This window comes from Netta rufina (genome assembly GCF_964035555.1).
Source record: "Netta rufina genome assembly, chromosome: Z".
Lineage (NCBI taxonomy): Eukaryota > Metazoa > Chordata > Aves > Anseriformes > Anatidae > Netta > Netta rufina.
In genome coordinates this window covers 11419876-11439189 of record NC_140126.1, presented here as the reverse complement: position 1 = coordinate 11439189, position 19314 = coordinate 11419876, and the positions used below count along the sequence as shown (strand labels likewise).

General features: G+C 40.1%; 1 protein-coding gene across 1 annotated transcript; it reads right to left on the bottom strand.

Moving 5' to 3' along the window:
* Nucleotides 1-11169: 11169 nt before the first annotated feature.
* FBXO4 (F-box protein 4) lies at nucleotides 11170-19063 on the bottom strand. Its single transcript, XM_084305517.1, has 7 exons — nucleotides 18497-19063; nucleotides 18169-18404; nucleotides 16347-16567; nucleotides 15438-15513; nucleotides 14764-14942; nucleotides 13693-13868; nucleotides 11170-12836 (listed from the first exon to the last, which is right to left on the bottom strand). The coding sequence occupies exons 1-7, from the start codon at nucleotides 18923-18925 to the stop codon at nucleotides 12747-12749; spliced, it is 1407 nt and encodes a 468-aa protein (XP_084161643.1). The 5' UTR covers nucleotides 18926-19063; the 3' UTR covers nucleotides 11170-12746.
* Nucleotides 19064-19314: the final 251 nt, after the last annotated feature.

Genomic DNA, 19314 nt, shown 5'->3' with positions numbered 1-19314 from the left:
CATTCTCCACCCAGGTGGTATTGGTGCTTGGGATTGTCCCAGCCCAGGTGCAGGACCTTGCACTTGGTTTTGTTGAACTTGATGAGGTTCACACAGGCCCAGCTCTCAAGCCTGCCCAGGTCCCTCTAGATGACATCCTTTCCCTCCAGTGTGTTGACCATACCACACAGCTTGGGGTTGTTGGCAAACTTGCTAAAGGTGCACTTGATCACACTGTCCGTGTCACTGACAAAAATGTTAAACAGCACCAGTCCCAATACTGACCCCTGGCGAACACCACTCATTACTGACCTCCGCATGGACAGCTGTTGACTGCAGTGTTGACTACATGGTGAACAACAAGGTAGGTAAAAAAAAAAAAACAAAAACTACCCATCTGCTCCAAGTGTGCTCTTCAACACTGTGAGGTCTAACCAGCAACTGGTGATGAGTACTGCTCCACAGGCTTTGATACTAGGACCAGTACTATTTAACCTTGTCATCAACAACCTGAACAGGATGAAATGTATCCTTGTCAAGTCTGGGGAAGACACCAAAATGTGGTGAGTGATCAATATACTGAAGAGCAGGCCTGCCACTCATAGTGTCTTGGTGAGATAAAAGTGTAGGATAGCAGAAATCTCGTGACTTTCAAGGACAAGAAGAAAGTCTTGAAGCTGGTGCAGAATGACCCTGTGCAGGTTGTGGACTGACTGGCTGGGGAGTGACTCTGCAGCAAAAGACCTGACAGTGCCAGCACCCATGAACATGGCTTGTCAAGGCATCCTTGAGGCTCTGGTCCTGGTACTGACCCCTAAGGAATGCCATTTGTCACTTGTCTCCACCTGGATGTACTATGTCCAACTGTTCAATGAAGTACCCAAGCGGCAACTGGCAATTTAGAAGTGCCACTGAATTCTGTCACCAGACTTACTTTTTCTGTACTGGTAGCCCTATATGATGTTTATGTGAACTGAGAACAGCAAAAGACATGCAGGGACATGTCATGCAGGGACATGTCATGCAGTGCCATTTTAGAAATGTTTTAGCTCTTTCTGAGCAAGTTTGTATGCCTACATGAAAAAGCATTAAGAAAATAGCACTGGTTACAACCAAGTGAAGTGGTCTACATCTCTTGCCATCCTCAGTCGGCTTCACGTTAGTGAAACATCGTCCCGTTGAGTCACACCCTCATATTCTAGCAGTCACATTTCTTATTCTAGCAATCACATTTCATGACCTGACAGTTTCAAACCTATCTTTGTCCAAAGTTTAAAAAAAAATAAATGGAGACAGAAGTATTAATTTTGAGAGCAGACTTTAACCATGTAATTTGTACAATAAATTCAATAAATTACTACTCTTCAACTGAGATAGCCAATCACTGTCTTATTTTCCAAAGACTTCTCTGCTGAAAATGTTTAATTTTTCAAATAGATCAGAAAATACATTATACCTAGAAGGAACTGCAGACTCATGATCCCGCTTGGCTTAAAGCTAAACCCATGTTTTTCACTTGATCCTTTCATTATCATCCTACCAACAATGCAGACCTCCAGAAACAGAGGTGATTATTTGTTGAATTTGTATTGTTCAGATTATTATGTTTATTTAGTGCATTTTTTGCAGGTAACCCGTGTGTGAATGCACTTTAAGATGCTGTCTGCAGTCAAGAAGCCTATTTACAATGTTGGTATTAAATTACAGGCAGTAGTTGTTGCAATGTTCCTATACAGTATGCTCTATCAGCATGCCAAGAACACTCACACTGAACTTAAGGTGGGTATGATTTAGTTAAGAGACTAAACAAATGGAATAAAACACTGGGCATCCTTAGTGAATGGTGAGATTTCACATTGACCCATCACAACTCCTTAGTTACTGGGGGATGTTGGCGTGTTAGTGATAGAATGGGTAAACACATTAAATATATGGAGAACTATCTAATGATGTACATAAAATCAGTAACAATTCTTGGTGCACTGAGTTTTACTGATCAGGTAATGAGTTTCTTTTTGAAACCAAACACATAGAACAAGAGGGACAGAATGCCACCAGACCTCTTGCCTTGTACTGTGTATTGCTGCCTTCCAGCTACCTCCACATCTAAAAGCTAGGAACAACATAACAGAGTAACAACATCCTAATCAATCAATCAAAACAAACAAACAAACAAAAACAGCCTCCTGGAGTTAGGATAAACCCTCAGTTCCTCCTCCTCCTCCATGCAAAAGTTGAATAGTTTACTTTCCTTCTTCTTTCTTCCAGTTCATCTTATTTGTATCCTCTTCAAATTGTCTAAACAGCACTGATGCAATGGGAAGCAACATACTGCCTGAAATATCCAACTGTGTGGGAGGAAAAAAAGCCTTTTTCCCTTTATTTGTTTGGAACTAGGTAGTAAGTTCTACTCAAAGTTAATTCCAGTGTCTAATAGTGCTCATTGGTCTACAGGAACTGGTGTAACTTCTGACTTAAACCACCAGTAATAAAGATGAAACAGTAAGCATTTATTGAGTAGTTAAGTCTATTTTCTGGTTAATTCTGCCACTAACCACAAAACAGCTGTACTTTGGTTAATAAATAAATAAATAAATAAAATAAAAAAATAAAAAGCAAATTGTTCCCAGCATTGCTGCACTCTGTTGCTTGTATGTTCAGTCGTAAGCACACAAATTTCAAACCATTTGTGCTTCTTTTTTGGTTCTAGGTTAATGTAAGATAATGTTGGTCATTGGTGTAAGCAGTGCGGAGGAAATACTGAATAATACTGAATACTGAATCACTCTTATCATTACTCTCAAGTGCTGCTGTTTTGCAGTACCCTGTGAAAAACAAAGTCTCCAGTTCTCCAGGGTGTACTGCATGGACATATTAGTATTCCCTTTCCAACATGGCTCTGTGTCACTGTGGATGAAGGCAGCTGTTTGGTTAGGTGTTTCTGCTGTTTTCTCAGTGATAAGCACATCCACTGTAATTTCTGCAGCAGGCTGAGAACTAATTAGGCAGCAGTGATATTCTCCCTCAGTGTCACAGAGAGAGGAATATTCAACAGGCTTTTTTTGGTGTAGGAATTTTTTTGGAATTTTTTGGAATTCCGATAGAAAGATAAAGCCTTAAGGTGGCAGATGTCTGGCTTTCAACCCTCACTTTGAGGTATGCAGTTTACTATTATAGATAGTCTCAACACTGCCAAACTCCTTTTGTTTTGAAATATATGTATATTTTTTCCATCACGATGTCTGCAGACAATGGAGAGATAGTTAACACATACCTAAAATGCATTTTTCCAGGGTTTTTGCCTTCCTATTTTTTGACTTTGTTTGCCTTTTAAATTCTAAGAAGTCAGTGGGTCCGAGAGCAGTACCACAAAAAACATGTCTGGACCATCCATTTTCTCTCCCAGCCTCCAGCTCATGTTTTCAGTTTAGGTTTCAACTTCAGTTTTTGTTATTTCCTACTAGCCAGCAGACTTTTTCGTGGCCTAGAAACCCACAACCTCCCTTCACTGGCAGTACATGAAAATGTTCTCCTCGTGTAGTGTGCAAAACTGGGGGTGGAACTTGGAATTTGTAAAGGGGCTATTCAGACAGAACATTTCTTACGAAGTTCTTCAGTTAACAAACATAAGCAAAATTTTTTTTTAGGTGGAGGTTTTTCCAGCTTCTTTTCCTTCTCCCTGATTTAGTGATGTAAACAGGAAAGTAAATCCTTGATTCTGTGTAATAAAGTGAAAGAAGCAGCAAAGTTTGCACAATCTGGAACAAACCAGAGAGGCAGATGAACAGGCCTCAGGGAAAATGACTGTTTACCTGAAGCAATACAAGAAAGGAAATGAGTAAAGCAAACGGGTAAAGGAAGAAAAATGTCTTTAAAACTTTGTTTTGCTGTGCTGCCTTTATCACCGTGCAGAGCCATCCACTCTGTTCCTGTCCAAACACACCTACCCTCTTTTATCCACCTCTGTTTCTCATAATTAAATGGTGAGTGCACTGGAGTAAGATTGATCTTCCTGCTTTGTGTTTGAACAGCACCTTGCACAAACTGCTCCCACATCTTTGGCTAAGAACAGTAAATGCTACAGAGATAAAAACAAAATCTGGGCTCAGAGACTTTGATAAAGAGGTCTGATCATGACTAGGCCCAACATCTTGTAAACCCTCCCCATGGTACGTAGGTCTGCAGTGGTGGAGCTGCCATGAAGGCTGTTCACGGGAGCCAGAGGTGCTGGGCTATGGGGCCATGTGAAGAAGGCACCTAGAGAGCTGGTGAGCAAATGTGTAGGGGAGGCCAGGATTAGGCCTGGTGGGAGAAAGGAGATCAGAGGACTTGCAAGACCAGTTGCAGTGCACTGAAATTGAGTGCTGGAACAGTACACGTGCTAAGGATGAGGAGAACATGTGGATATGCAGCACTGTCCTATCTGGTCAAACCCTTTGCAAGCAGGGTTGGAAGGAGAGAAGAGAGGGGTGATGGTTACTAGAAGAAAGGTCTATGTACATACCAGTAAAAGCACCTTTGGCTCTGGAGTTCAAGTATGTAGTCCCTACTGACTTCAGTAGACTTTTACCCTCACTGGTATCAATTGTATATTTTGCTGACAGAAATTTTTACCACATTTGTTTATTTATGAACAAAATTCTTTTTGCCTCCCCAGGTTAGACAGATTCTGCACTGGACTCAGGAGTGAGTTATGCCAGTAACCTACTGAACAACAAGCCTACAGCGTGCTGATAAAGGAAGTAAAATCACTGCAGCAACCCCAAAGCAGGCAAAAGGTGATTCTTGTCCTGCACACAGAAGAATTGGCAAGCACAGGACTAGATAGATTGAAGTCCTCAGGCTCTGGAAAAGAAATCAGCCAAAACACCCATAAAACCAAATAAACCTAGAGCTTCAAAATCAGTCTGATTAGAACACTTGAACCCAGTAAGAAGCAAAATTAATCAATTATTGCATCTACATATACAAATCCTTTATCATTTCCAAAGAAAAAGCAAGACACCCATTTTGCAAAGACTTGCATGCCAAATTTCAGGTGCGCAGTACTATTTATTGCCTTCAATAACCATTGCCACCTATGTGGTTAGTGTAGGATCCAAATCCATACATGTAGTTTGATTCTGGAGTATATTAAGCATATTGAAGGAGTAATAGCACTAGTCTTATTACATTTATGGCAGAAATACACTCTGATGTCCTAGGTGTTTAAATAAACATAGTCTGTACAGGAAGCTCTTATTATTCTGCAAACAATGGGGCAATTTCCCGGAGTGAACAGTGCTGTGACCTCTGCGTGATTGATAGCAAGGAGCAAGACATGATATTGCCAGCATCCAGACAAAAGCAGAGTATTGGCTAGGAGAGACTCCAGCACTTTTTCATCCAAGACTTCAGGCTGTCTCAAAGAGATAGAACAAAAGTAATTAAATATCATAAACCAAAATCTTTAGGAGCAGTGTTGCAATGTGCTGAAGTAACACAGGAGCTCTGAAATGCTCTCTGAGATAACATTTCTCCCCATCTTCCTCTCTCTCTCAGGAGCTCAGATCCCTAACTGTGGATACTGTCAACAACACATTACTTAAATGCTCTTAAAATAGGTGCGTGATGAAAACATATTTAGAAATCTTGGTGATAAATACAGAGGTCCTAATTAATGAGTCCTAGTGATGAGCAACAAGTTATATGATCCTGATCCTGTCTTAACCTGAGCCAATGGAAACCTGATTTTAGTGGATTTAGGCTACATTTTTGCTCTATTTAGCAGCTAGTTCCAGCCCACCATCAGTTAGACTGGGACAAAGTTTTAGGTTTCAGGTGTGCTCCAGTGCACTGGCACCTCAGAGGAAATAACTTAAGCCCACAATGTTCCTTGTCATAGCTTGTTGTCACCCTGGATTATTGAGTTGGGTCCACACACATACTACTTGCAATGCACTCTGTTGACGGTATGGCACCGTACAGGGCTGTCAGGGTGCAGATTGTGCATCTTTTTTTTTGGCATATGCTGCAGCTGAAGTACAGTACAAGCATGGACCGCAGCTCACTGAGGCCAGGGTGTGTGCTTCTCAGTGTCCCTGTGACCACAGTTTGTCAAACAATGATCAAGGAAGAAATAAAGACTTATTTCAAAGATTTGACACACTGTGTTTGTGTTTTGGAGCTACAGCATTAATATGTTTACATTAGATATCACAATTAAGGCTCACTTTCTGTGAAGTTATTCTGGAACTTTTTGTGACATTTTAACCCTGAGCATAAGTCCGCTGTACTGGTGTTGTTTTCCAGGACATGGCCGTGTCTTTCTGGTGTAGTTTATTGTGCTTGGAATGAACAAAGTGCTCCTCCTTTGGAGTAAGGGTGGCCCTACTTGCAATTGTCCAAGAATAGCAATTTCTTTCTGAATTCACTCTCTAATCTGAGCCAACTTTCAAGCATAGCCAAGCCATTTAGACATTCCACAGGGTTGTCAGGAGGAAGATACCCTCTTTGAAGAGAGGTGACCTGGCTGTCATGCCAGCTTCCACCTGTGGCTCAGATAAATATGCAGACTGACAATCTCTGGGGGTGCTGTAAGCGCCCATCTAGAGCAAGCCCTTTTGCCATTGCAAAGAAATGCTGTGACAGTGCTGATATTCCAGTACCCAAATACCTCCATTCCTGTGACACACGCATGAAGAGATCAAGCTAGCAATATATAAATGCATACAAATATCTCAGCAGTGGTTTTACAGGAATAGCTAGGCCTCAGGAATTTCCCTATATGCCGTGCCACAACTATTGAAATTCTGTGGATGTAGCTCAAATATTCTGAGACTTTCCTTTCTCCCAGTGTCTGCAATTCTGTGTGCTCAAATATGGGGTAAATTTATAGATCTGGCATGTGGTTAGGATTAGGAGAGGGTTCCTGGCATATGGCTGCACCTCTGAGAGCAGAATCTCACACAGACCATGGGCTCCAGATGCAACGCAGATCTGCAGTTTCTTCCGCCCCCTGACTTCAGCCTCATCTACTCAGCATGTTACAGGTCAGGCCAATGAAAAGAATTTGGTGGACAGAATAACAGCAGGAAAAAAAGTGCTATGCTCTACTGCTCTAGGCCAGAGATGCCAGGGGGAAATTAAGGCAGGAGCTGACTGTAAGCCTCATGGTCAGTGTGAGAGGGTCAGCATGAACATGCCCCTGGATGTTGTGGAAAGTGCCTATGATGCTTTTTGTTGTTGTTGTTGTCAGCCAGAAATTTCCATTATTGGTGATTTTCAGTGCCTACCATGAATCTTGTTGATCATGGTGGCAGCAGCTTGCAATGTCTTCTGTAAACTGGGCCCTTCAAATGACTACACCCTCAGGCACATTGAGTCACTCCAAAAAATCATTACACCAACACTTCCTGCGGCTTGTTTAATTCTCAATTTGTCTCTAAATTATTAACAATTTGTGACTGGAACAAGTGATCAGAGAACTACTGGGGAAAAATGTCTCGTTGTGTATCTATGCACCAGCTGATTTGTATCGACTCACATCCTGTCATTAAAAACAAGTTAAAAAAATTGTAAGTGCTTGATAGAAGCTTTGTGATTTTTTAGTGAGCTCAAAAGAAGTTCAGGTGTATCAGCTGAAAAGGATATTGATATTGGTTCAGCTGCAATTTTCTTTTCATCAGAAGACTGGAATATGCTTGTATTCAAGTGCACAATTCAACCACATGTTGATTATTCTCAGAGTTGCCCTTCCTAGTTTATATGAATGCAGCAGTGATCAGGTAATTAGGTTCTTTTCTCCCAATAATTTATGTTTTTACAAAATTTGAATCTCTAATTTTGGATAAACATAAGACTACTTTAATCTTTCTGTTAGTTAAACATTATTTCTATTTATTGTCTTGAATATAGCTTGTGATTTTCTTAAAAGATGCATTTGTGCAGCTGTGTCAGTACATCCTTATGTTGTACTGTTGTACAGTACAAGGCTTGGACGCATAATGAATGACATTTATAGTCCAAAAAGGAGATTCCCAGGTAACTTTTTTGCTTAAAAATTAGTGATTCAGATTCATGATACAATTCTAAATACTTCCTCACACAGAATTTAATGTATAGCACATATCCAGGTCAAATATAAACTACCATATTCATATGAATTAAAGGTATGGACACATCTTTAAATCTCTACAAAATTTAATATGAAGCCAGTTCAATGTCAAAGATGTCTGGCTGGAAGTACTACCAGTCTTACAGAACACAGTCCATTAGCTGAAAATATAGTACATTGGCTGGAAATACTATCAGTCTTATAGAACAAAGTTCAAAGCAACTGCAGTTTCTGGACTCATTTTGCACAGGAAACTTGTATAAGACGCTTTCATAAAAGACAAGGTGGATTTGATTCAAAGTAGAGAAATAGGGTTATTTTTGTTCTTGGAAAGTAGCCCTTGTATGTTCACATTTGTGGAATGTGTCCCCCCTGCAATCAGGCTGTGGAATTGTCTTCATAATTCAAGTCAGTGGGGAAGATATGAAAGACACCAAAAAATTGCATCCATTTATCAACAAAATGCAATTGATTAATAAATACAAACCTCAGTCCCTCTCAACCTCCCTCAGTTCCTTGATTGTCATTCCTGAGACCAAACTGAAGAAGAGTTTATTTTCTTGTCATCACCATTAAATATTTTAACAAGTATGGTAGGTGTTTGTGGGTTGTCGCCAGCCTTATTTCATAATGCAAAACTTTTCAGAGCTTGGAGAAATGCACTTCTGAGACAGTATCAGACTAACATAGTCCCAGACGCTCTCTTTCACCGGTGACCAGTTTGCCAAACTACGCAGGAATTTATTTAGAGGCTCTGAGACTCACAGTATTCAACTTTTTTGATGGAGCAGATGGCTTGATTGATTTCAGCCTTCACAAAAAGACTGAATGCCTTTATGTCATGTTTTTTTTTTTTTTTTTTTTTTGTTTGTTTGTTTGTTTCTTTTTTTGTTTGTTTGTTTCTTTTTTTTTTTTTTTCTTTTTTTTTCTCTCCCAGCAGATGACTGATTCTGCGTGTTGTCATGGGCAGGGCCGGTGTTTCCAGAGATACAAGAATCCTGGTGCAAGGACAGCCAGAATTTTTGCAAGTGTGCATTCACTGGGTAAATGGGTTCTTCAGGAACCTCCAGATGCTGAGCAAGATAAATGCAAAGTCCATCATCTGGAAGGGAACACGATGGGTCAGAGACTGGTTTGGGAACTTGTGGGTCTGAATCTGGAGCACTGTGTCCAGTTCAGGTCTGTGGTGTGGTGTGATTATACCCTATAGAGAATCTAGTACAGGACAGCTGAAGTCGTTAAGAGTGGGGCCTGGGAAGGGAGGTATAGAGAAAGTAAACTTAATGCTGGTGGGGAAGTGAGCTAGTGAGGGAGATCATCCAGCCTCGCTGGTTCTTAAATATACCCCTGTGTCCAGATCCACTGCATTCTGCTGCTTGCTCTGTCTCTCTCATTGAACATCTCTTCTGTACAGCTACTTCTATCCTTCATTTGTAATTTCATCCTCCCCAGGGAACTGAGAGCAGCCTGTGTGCAAACATCTGACCTGAGATTTAAGCACAAGCTCAAACTCTAGCATCACCTTGTCTAATTGGCCCAAGAATATAATTTCTTCACTCTTCTACATAACAAGGATATCTTATCCAGAACCACTCTTCCTAAAATGGCATGAAAGACACACTAAATCACTGGCTTAAGCTTCAACCACCTCTCAAAGATGCCAGATTTCCATGCATCCTCCTGACTGCAACTTGCTTTAATCAGAATCTTTCCGTGCAAATTGGTGTCAATACCCACCGGACTGAAAGCAGGGGCATCAAATTCCCTCTCTATAACCCTTTGAAAATCACGCTGATTGTTCTCACAGGCTTTTCTATAACTGCCTGTATCTGAGGAAAGTCAGAGGGACGGGACCCCTTGAAGCAGCTTTGCCGCAGGTGCGAGGTGCGGACCGGCAGTGCCATCCAGCGGGACAAGGTGGGGTTGCGGGGAGCAGAAGGTCCCCGCCGGGGCGCTCGGCACCGCTCGAGAAGAAGCCGAGAGACACCAACCCAGTCCTGGGGCACCACCGGTGTCCTGTGGACTCGGCAGGTTCCTTCACTCCACCTTCTTTGGAGTAGACAGCAAACGTTCCTGTTATTCTCGATTTCAAAGACTATGAAAACCAGCGCCCCCACGGCCACTTCCTTTTTTTTTTTTTTTTTTTGCTGGGGGAAAGCTGCTCAGAGGAGGGCCCATTACCAGATCTATCATAAATTAGATTTACTGTCAGTTTATTCTTTTGCTTTTATTTTGTGAACGCTTTTTAAATAAGCATCCTGTGTCAGTGGACAGGAAAATGATTCTCTTTCTAGCAGTGTTAGAATCCTTCTTCTCCGGGAGAACAGGATCTCTGGGAAACAAATTGCTGAGTTTTATTTCTCACAATCTCATCACAGTCATAATTGCTGCTATTGATACAAATGTAAAAACCATATTAAAAACAAACCAACAACAAATTAAAAGCTTGTTTTAAAATAAATTTTAGTGACGTTCAAATATTCAATATCCAACTACTTTTATCCAAACCTAATTGCCTTATCATGCTTCTAAATTCACCAGGCTCAGGAATTTAAATAGTGTATTTTCTAGGTGAAATACAAAAGCCACTTCTAAATGACATCGGCAGTGCCTCTCTGCAATACTTATTTGGCGTATGAAACAGGCTGATTGCCTATTTCATGGCATATTTCCCTGCACCCAAGCCGTTGATTTGCAAAGCACACACTCCACTCACCATCTTCCTTAGTCGTATTGATCTGCCACCGACTGCACTATCATGCAGGCTGCCCCCCCAGCTCTTGGGATTCCAGTGATGCAGCTGCACAGACTGCCAATTTCCATGGTTCCAAGGCTGTGCCCTTAAAAATCTCAAGATATTCTAAGTTAATGTAAAATATGTCCCCCCGGTTATGATAAACTGTATTCCCTACGTTATCTTGACCTTTTAAAATGACAATAAATTAACATCTATTAATTAAACATTTAATAACATTAGTCACTAATGAAAGCAATGCTGCAATTATAGTTATCTGTTCTGGCAGCATGACTGCAGACAGTGCATGTTTGTGTGTTTGCAGACGGGGGGAGAGCTTAACACAGAGAAAGACTGGAAATACTTTTTAAAAAATAATTTATTCCATACGAAGAAAGCAGAATAAAGATCTTGCATAAACAATCATTTGTAATAGCTAACACAGGTTTCTGCATCCAATTCTCCTTAACATAGACAGATAACAACAGAATTATTATAACTAGCAGGAAGGTCACAATCACCCAGTCACAAAGTGTCAATTTTTTTCTCCTATTATTCATGTTTTGCATACTATTTTAAAGCACAGAGTACACATATTATATTAAATTCAGGATAATAAACACAGTTAGCATAGTATTGCTTGTGACGGATCCTCCCTTAGAACATCTCCTGATATGAAGTCAGACAAAAAGCCTAGAAAACTGTTAATCCTGTATAAAGATGAACAAAATAAGATTACGATTCCTATCTCTGTATTAGTTCATTAAACAAACAAAGACTTCTCAAATGGAATGTTTCTGAAGTAGCTGTGTTAAACATCAAACATGTATACCAGAATGAAGGTAGTTGCAAGCTGGATGTGCACCATGTGCAACATTTATCTAGGTAACAACAAAAAACTGTTTTTGAGACTATGGCACTTTCATGTAGCAAACAAAAGAAAAAACAAAACAAAACAAAACAAAACAAATACATGCATAGGCAAAAAAAAAAAAAAAAAGCCAAGGGAAGTTTCTGAACATTCATCCAATTATTAAAAAATATTAAAAAGGTGGAAGACTAGGAACAGAACTATGCCAAAAGACATCAATATGAAAAACGACATTTTGGATCTAAAATGTTGTCTACTTTTTATAAAAATATTTACAGCTCTGTAGAAAATTTCAAGCCCAATACTTCACATCTGCAAGTGGCCACAATTATCTGAGTAAACAATAGGTCCTGGAGATCTATGTATTTGATAAATCTTTTGAAATACTAATAACTCCATTTTACATTCACTCATGGCAATGGGTATGTCAGTTCAAATTAATAATTTCACTGCAGCAGAAAGCAGATGTTGAAGGGTTTCTGTAGTCAATTGATAAACAAGATCACAACCAAGAAATAACTGATTCATGCAAGGTATTTTGCTTGTTTGCTTGTGCGAGTTTTGGTTGGGGCTGTCAATTATGCCTCAAGCACTATTTCTTGTCAAGGTCTTGTGGTTTCTGAAGAAAAAATAGACAAAAAGGAAAATCTACACTTCTGAAAGAGATACTGTCTTTCTGTCAATCTACTACAAAAGATGATGAGTTAGGAGCATAATACAATGCACAGTGTATTTTCTTTGGTTAGGAACTGTCATTGTCGAGACATCCACTGAATGTATTTACTGAATGTGTGATGCGTGCCATACAGCTGCATTGATAAACTAACCTAGTTCGGTATATTTACAGATGAGATTAGATTATCAGATATACTGAGAAGAGATTGCACCTTAAAGGCCTCATTTTAAAAGAAAGAAAACTAACTATGTTAATTATTTATGTGCAGTGAAATGTATGCAGGTTTGTCTTTTAAATCTCCTTTCTGATGCGTCTGTGTCAGGACAAGATTCTCAATTCATCTAACTGCCAAACACCAAAGTCTCTATACAGTAAACCAAAGCAAGTTCCATTATTGCGTATTTTTACAATCTGCTTCCTCTAAGAGCCATTCGATTCCACTTAGCAATCCAGTTAAAGTTGCAGCTACAGTATCTTGCACCTGTAAAAATAAAAAATGAAAAATAAAAAGTTAATGTATTACAAATAACAGGCAACGTAACAATATTTTAGTAGCACTGCATGTCTATCTTTGAAGTCAAAAACACTCCTCAAATCTAAATATTCACCACTGGCTTCTATATCCCTTAAACAGGGTTCCTGAGAGTATGGTACAAAAAAAAAACACTAAGGTTTACAGAATGAAGTATAAGACCCATTAAAAAAAGCCTTGCATTGATATCCAGGTGAATTTTATCTTAATCACTCCATTGGCTATTCTAGACAATTTTCTTTACAGATGAGAAGCCACTTGCAAATTCTTCTCATAATTCTTACAGGAAAATTGTCACCGACTTTAGAATTCAAGGCATTACTACTTCTCAGATTTTGTAATGTATTTTAAAGCATCTATTAGAAATGGTATACTTTTAAAGCTTGTGAACGTTTTCTTTAATGAAAACAAAGGAATTATCTAAAATTGGGATTTGATCAGCTGGTCAAGAGGTGATTCTCCCACTATATTTAGCATTGGCACAACCTCACCATGAATATTGGTTGCAGTTGTGGTCTCCACTACATAAACAGGATGTTCAGGTCCTTGAATACATCCAGAGGAGAGAAACCCCCTTCAAGACCCTTTCTTACCTTGTGGCTCCAGCTGAAGCTTCTTCTGTGTACCTAGGCAAGCCACTTACCACTTACAGGACCAGAGAAATTAAATTATTCATTTAAGTGGAGTGCTCATATAATACTAGTGTTGAAAGCTTGTTTAGGTGGGTACAGTTCAGGAACTACAAATTACTTAAATTACATTTAAGCCACATGGAAATGGAAAATAAAGGTTAAAAAGCAAGTACCATCCAGGGCTGATTTAGCAGATTTAGTTGCAACTGATGTGCCACATAAACACAAGGAATTCTTTTCACATCTTCTTGAGAGATGCAAGACAGAACTAGCAGAGGTCTGTTCGGAGGTCCAAGGGTTGGATCAATCATTGCCAAAATATGAGCCAGTTCCTCCTGACGATCATGTTCTAAGAAACAATTTGCAAGTATTACATATATGCAAATCCCAATAAGAACATTTTTTTTTGTCTTAAATATTTTTCAAATATTTAGGATCTCAGAGGTGAGGCAACACAGAACTAGAAGGGGTATAGGCAAATTATCTCATTCTGCTTAACTCAAGGCCAGATCATCTGTCTTCATGTCACACTTAGCTGTTATTTAAAGATCTTCAGAGATTTCCACAGATGGGCTATTCCAGTCCTTAATGACAGAGTATTTTCTAGGTACCTCTAACTCCAAAACAACAACAAATCACTAAAATATACTGACACTCTGTACAGCCAGCAGCCTTTCCCTAACGACTGTATTTTTTGTTTTAGTATATCCCCTCACATTTTTTACCCTCTTCTTTCCTGAGCTAGACCTTTCCATCCATTTAAAACTGATGAATATAAAGAAAATTAACATGATAGTTGTTTGGATTATTCTTATTATAGGACTGTCCTGATTTGAGCTAATTGCATCTTTTTCTGCACTCTTTCTGGTGGAGGCTCTCTTTCCAGGCCATTATACCCCTAGCACCATTCCAGGCTGCTTCTCCTAGCCACCCCCAACGATTTTTTATTCAGGTTGGTTTAGTTTTGCTTTTTTAAAATCCAAAATCACTTCCCAGATCTAGCGTAGAGAGCAGACATATAAGTACCAGCCATAACTGAAAGAATGAGCTGTAACATCTCACAGGGAGGTAACAGACTACTTAGACAAGCGACCTCTTGGACCGGGTAAGAAATGAAGAAACAGCACTAATGAAGTTGATTTTGAAATAATCAGAACATGAATGTTGATGTATTCTATATTCTGCATAAATCTTTTGTGACATGCCAACCTTTCATAAAATATGAGTAAAGAGAAAAATCTTACTTTTATGAGCTTCTGCATTAGCAACATAAATGAATCCATCAACTACTTCGCACACCTTTTTAACTTGAGCTATTACATTGTAGTGCACAGCTTGCTGATTTCCTACTACACTGTTTTCTTGGTAGAACATCTTATTCACAACAGCAGCTTGCTCCTCCCTTGCTCTCTTTCTTTCCACACTGCAAGGTATTAAAATATTTCAGTAGTCAGATTAATTAAATAGAAAATGCAAAAACAGGATCTAGGCAGCATAGCAAAGGGGCAGGAAAATAGCTTAAGCCAGCATAAGTTTCATTCCTCACACTTTTTTTTTCTAGTGTATGTATTCAGATAGCTAGCAATTTGCAAGAACTCATGAAAATACACTCCAGGATGAGTTTATACAGTGTTTCAAATGGGAATTAATCAGGTTATCAAGATAGACAAGAGCACCTGCTATGTCTTTGTCGTATACATTTGTTATGTATATGATTTGAAAAATAAAGTTATTACTTCCATGTGAAAATTCATAGCTTGAAGAAAGGAAGGCAAAGACTGAAGGTATGTATTGAAGCTTCAGTTTATAAGGAATATCCATGCATATGAACACAGGCATAAAAAACAGATCACAAAACTGTAAGGAGAAATATGAAAGAACAGAGAAACTGTCCTTTTTTGTGCAGAACAAATCTTACCTGGTGGTTGAATACAATGTCAGAATATTGAATTTTTGATTGTTATTAAACTGAAAACTGACTCCTGATCCAATTCCTACACGGGAAAAAAATGAGTATATGAGGTTACAAATACTTAGTCACTGGATATGACTAAGTGGTAGGCTGAAAATCCCAGTGGTGCTATACAATGGACATATCCAAACTTAGGTGTTGCTGTTAAGGGTAGCACATACATTATTTCACGCTGAAATTTTATACATGCTCTGAATTTGTAACACAGACTATTAATTTAATTAAAATAAATAGAACTGAATTAAAACAAGGAGGTATTTCCATGTTTTTTTTTTGTTTTTGTTTTTTTTATATATATTTAGATTAGAACCTAGAAACCTAGGTCATAGGGGAGTTAGATTTGCCTCTATTAGCCTAAATCAGCACAGAAAATGTTCTGCATTTACAACAGGCTGCATTAACAATGATACAAAACAAAAAAAAGATGACAATTCTAAGAAGTTCTATTTTCACACTTCCTGTAAATACAAAGTAACCATTACAATTGTACTGTGCTTAAAGGATATAAAGTAATGTACATTTTTGTCTGGTTTGGATTTAAGCGGAATTTAGGATTTAAAACAGAAGTAAAAAGAGCAAAATCTTGATATGGTACTGTACAAATTAAATCATTACATTTACTGCAGCTACAACATGATCACAATGTTTATTGCATTTATTGTTTTGTATAAATACAAAGGGTGATTTTTTTTATTTTTTTTAAACTATGCTATTGATTTTCAAGGGGAGTATTTATTAAAAAGCATCATTTTTGTTTTCCATTTCTCCCCAATGTTTTTGTGTATAAGGATTTATTTAAGATTTAAATAAGAATTAAAAACAAAACAATACAAACAACAACAACACCATCGTTACCATGAATTCGTCTTTGAGGTAGGCCAGCCACTAGCAGAATTTCTGGGCATGTCATCATCTTTCGCACTAAAGAGTTATCCAGCTCTTCCAAACCCGGCCCAAACATCGCAAAGCGAGGTTCTGCCTGAGTGACCAGTGACTGCAAAAAGGAAGTTACAGCCCCGTACCGAGGACGGCTTGATTTCCAGCTTCTTCTGCTCTGAGGACAGCTTTTTTTGTATCTGTAAAATAGACCCAAACTAGAAATTAAACACAAAATACAGAATAGGTAAAAATCAATGTTTACTCAGGTCCCACACTTCTCATGCATTATTACTGGTACAACTCAAGCACAGGTGAAAAATGACCGAAATAATCAGCTTTGAACTTCAGCAACGGGTTAAAGCAGACAAAAGAATTAGTCCTTCCAAATTCCAAATGCGGTCTTGTTGGACCTTTAACGTACTTCCATTGGATGGAATATTTAGTTTAAAAAAAAAAAAGTAAAATTAGAAACTCTCCCAGCCTCACTGCACACACAGCATTGGTAGGATAAAATCAAAGCTGTTGTGTTGCAAACAGCATAAAAAAATAGGAAAATTCTGAGTGCACTTCCAACCTTCATTAAACTGCCTCTGTGTTTACTAATTGTTCACTCCACCTGGAAAGGACCATTTCCTATTGAGGAACAGAGAACACATGTTATGAAAGTAGACAAGCTGTTGTCTGCAGCCTTATGCATTCATTTGATGGAGAAGCTGGAAGGCATGAAATGACTTTTGTAATCACAGGGAAAGAAGTAACAGTGATGGAAGAGACAGACTTCCTGGAGAAGCAGGTTCAATTTTTGCTTTGTTGGCCACTGCACTGTGATGCTGGACAAATCACTTCAAGAAAATATTAAATGTGTGCTTCACTTAAGATCAGCAACAACGTCAAGTGCTCACAGACACAATGAAAATCAGTGACAGGTGATTTCCAGTATGTGATGCTCTGAAGTACTTGGACCTGAAGACATTTAAACGCAGTGCTCAAAATCTATGATATTTTGCACTTCATGTTCAAAACACCTCTTTCCCAGCTGTAAAATGGGGACGAAGGGCACAGAGACCACAGGAGTCAGTGCACTTTTTGTGAAGCAAGAGTTTCATGAAATCATCTTTGGAAAATGTAACTGCAAATTAATAACTTTGACTGCAAATTAATTAAAGGCATTGAATGAGTTTTAAAAAACACAAACACCGCAGAATAATCTGCTTCTCTTGGAGGACTTTTCAATCATCCAATCATCATATTATGAGTGTTGCTGTGCTTTTCAGCTACACTGGTTGAAATTACAGGCTCTGTCTTATTGCCACTAACCATTAGAGCTAAAGCAGTATTAGTACTTATTCCGCACACATTCAAAAAGAACATTTTATTTTTTACTAGGTCTTCCAGATAAGATATAAAACAAAACCAACAATCATTCCACTCGCTGTATTTTAAACACTTTTTAGTTCTTTTATTAAAACAATACATTATTTTTCATTGCACTGAGAGTGAAGAGCATTTTCATCAGGATCAGTGGTGAACACTGCTTCTACAGTGCAAGATTTTTCATGGCACAGTAGGCAGTTTACAAAAGGCTTTGATTTTTTTTTTCCATAACATCTTACATTCCTGTTGAATTCCAAGGAGAAATACAGTGCCAAACCGTTGCAGAGCAGGAAATTAAATTTCTAAAATAAGGGTCAGGTTTGGGAACCCATCGAAATTTGAGCAGTGGCTTTCAGTTTTCTGCAGTAAATATGAAGCCTGGCTGTGGGCTGTAAATTGTGCAAGAGAACGCTGAGGCACTTACATTGCCATGTAGTCATACAGCGCGTTATCGCTGACTTCTGAGAAGGCTTTATTAAAAATCTCCACATCCGGGAGCGACTTCCAGTCAACGGAGGTCCAGAAGGGGAGATCCCGCAGCAGAAAGTACCTCCAGAGCAGCGGGTCCTGCACGGCCGCCCGCCAGTAGCAGCTCGTGCTCCCCAGGTGGCACAGGTCTTGCGGCGAGAGGAAGGACATGATGTTCAGCTGCACGTCGATCTGAAAACACCGACACCGGCGCATCAACCCCGGTAGCCCCGATGGCTGCGATAAGGAGGAGGAGGAGGCCAGGACAGCGGGTCCGAGCTCACCGGCAGCACCTGCAGGGCGCTCGCTTCCTCAGCCTCCCCTTCCCCTTCTCCGCCCGGGGGGGCCGGCGGTGAGGCGGCCTCAGCCCGCTCCCTCAGCCCCCGCGCCCAGCGCTCCTTCAGGCCCCGCAGGCGGCCCCGCACGGCAGCCTCCAGCCCGCCCCGCTCCGCCGGGCCGCTGCCCGCCGCCATCCCAACCCCGCTCCGCACCGCCGCGGCCCCGGGCGAGGAGGAGGAGGAGAAGGAGGAGGAGGAAGAGGAGGAGGCGCCGCTGCGGCCGTCCCCCGGCCACGCAGGCGGAGCCCCCGCGGCTGGCGTGGAGGGGGAGGCTGAGAGCACGGCGAGCTCGTTTATTTCTTGGTCCCGAGGTAACACAGCATTTGCTTGGCGCTGCTGGTGCTCCAGCCCTGGCCGTGCAAAGGTCCCTCGCATACAGACACGTACTTCGTCAGCATGCTTTTGCCCAGTTCTCGGAAATCCAGGGGTGCGCTGTGCGATCTGCAGCCCGGGCCGCTGTCGGGCGCTGGGTCTGGGGTCTCCAGGCTTTCCTGCTCGCCCTCGCCACAGAGTTTCAGTCCCCAGTAGCACATTTCTCCACTGTACACCATCGCCAGTAAGTGAGTGTCACTAAATATACCTGCAGAAATAATTCGTATCAAGCTCTTTATTCTTCTGCTGTGACCAAGTACGCAGCTTGTTGACTACGTCCTTTTCTTAGAAACACAGCAAAAAATTAAAAAAAATGGTACAGACAACATAAGCCTATTAAAGAGGTACACCAAAGAGCAATTTTCTGCCACTGTATGACCGATGATGCCCAC

What these genes read in the sequence shown, in the direction of transcription:
- FBXO4 (XM_084305517.1), bottom strand. Translation starts at nt 18,925, where the DNA reads ATGCGAGGGACCTTTGCACGGCCAGGGCTGGAGCACCAGCAGCGCCAA. An exon ending in CTGTATGACTACATGGCAAT is followed by an intron (nt 16,568 to 18,168) that starts GTAAGTGCCTCA and finishes TCTATTTTACAG; the next exon opens with ATACAAAAAAAGCTGTCCTC. An exon ending in TGCTAAATCAGCCCTGGATG is followed by an intron (nt 12,837 to 13,692) that starts GTACTTGCTTTT and finishes TTATTTTTACAG; the next exon opens with GTGCAAGATACTGTAGCTGC.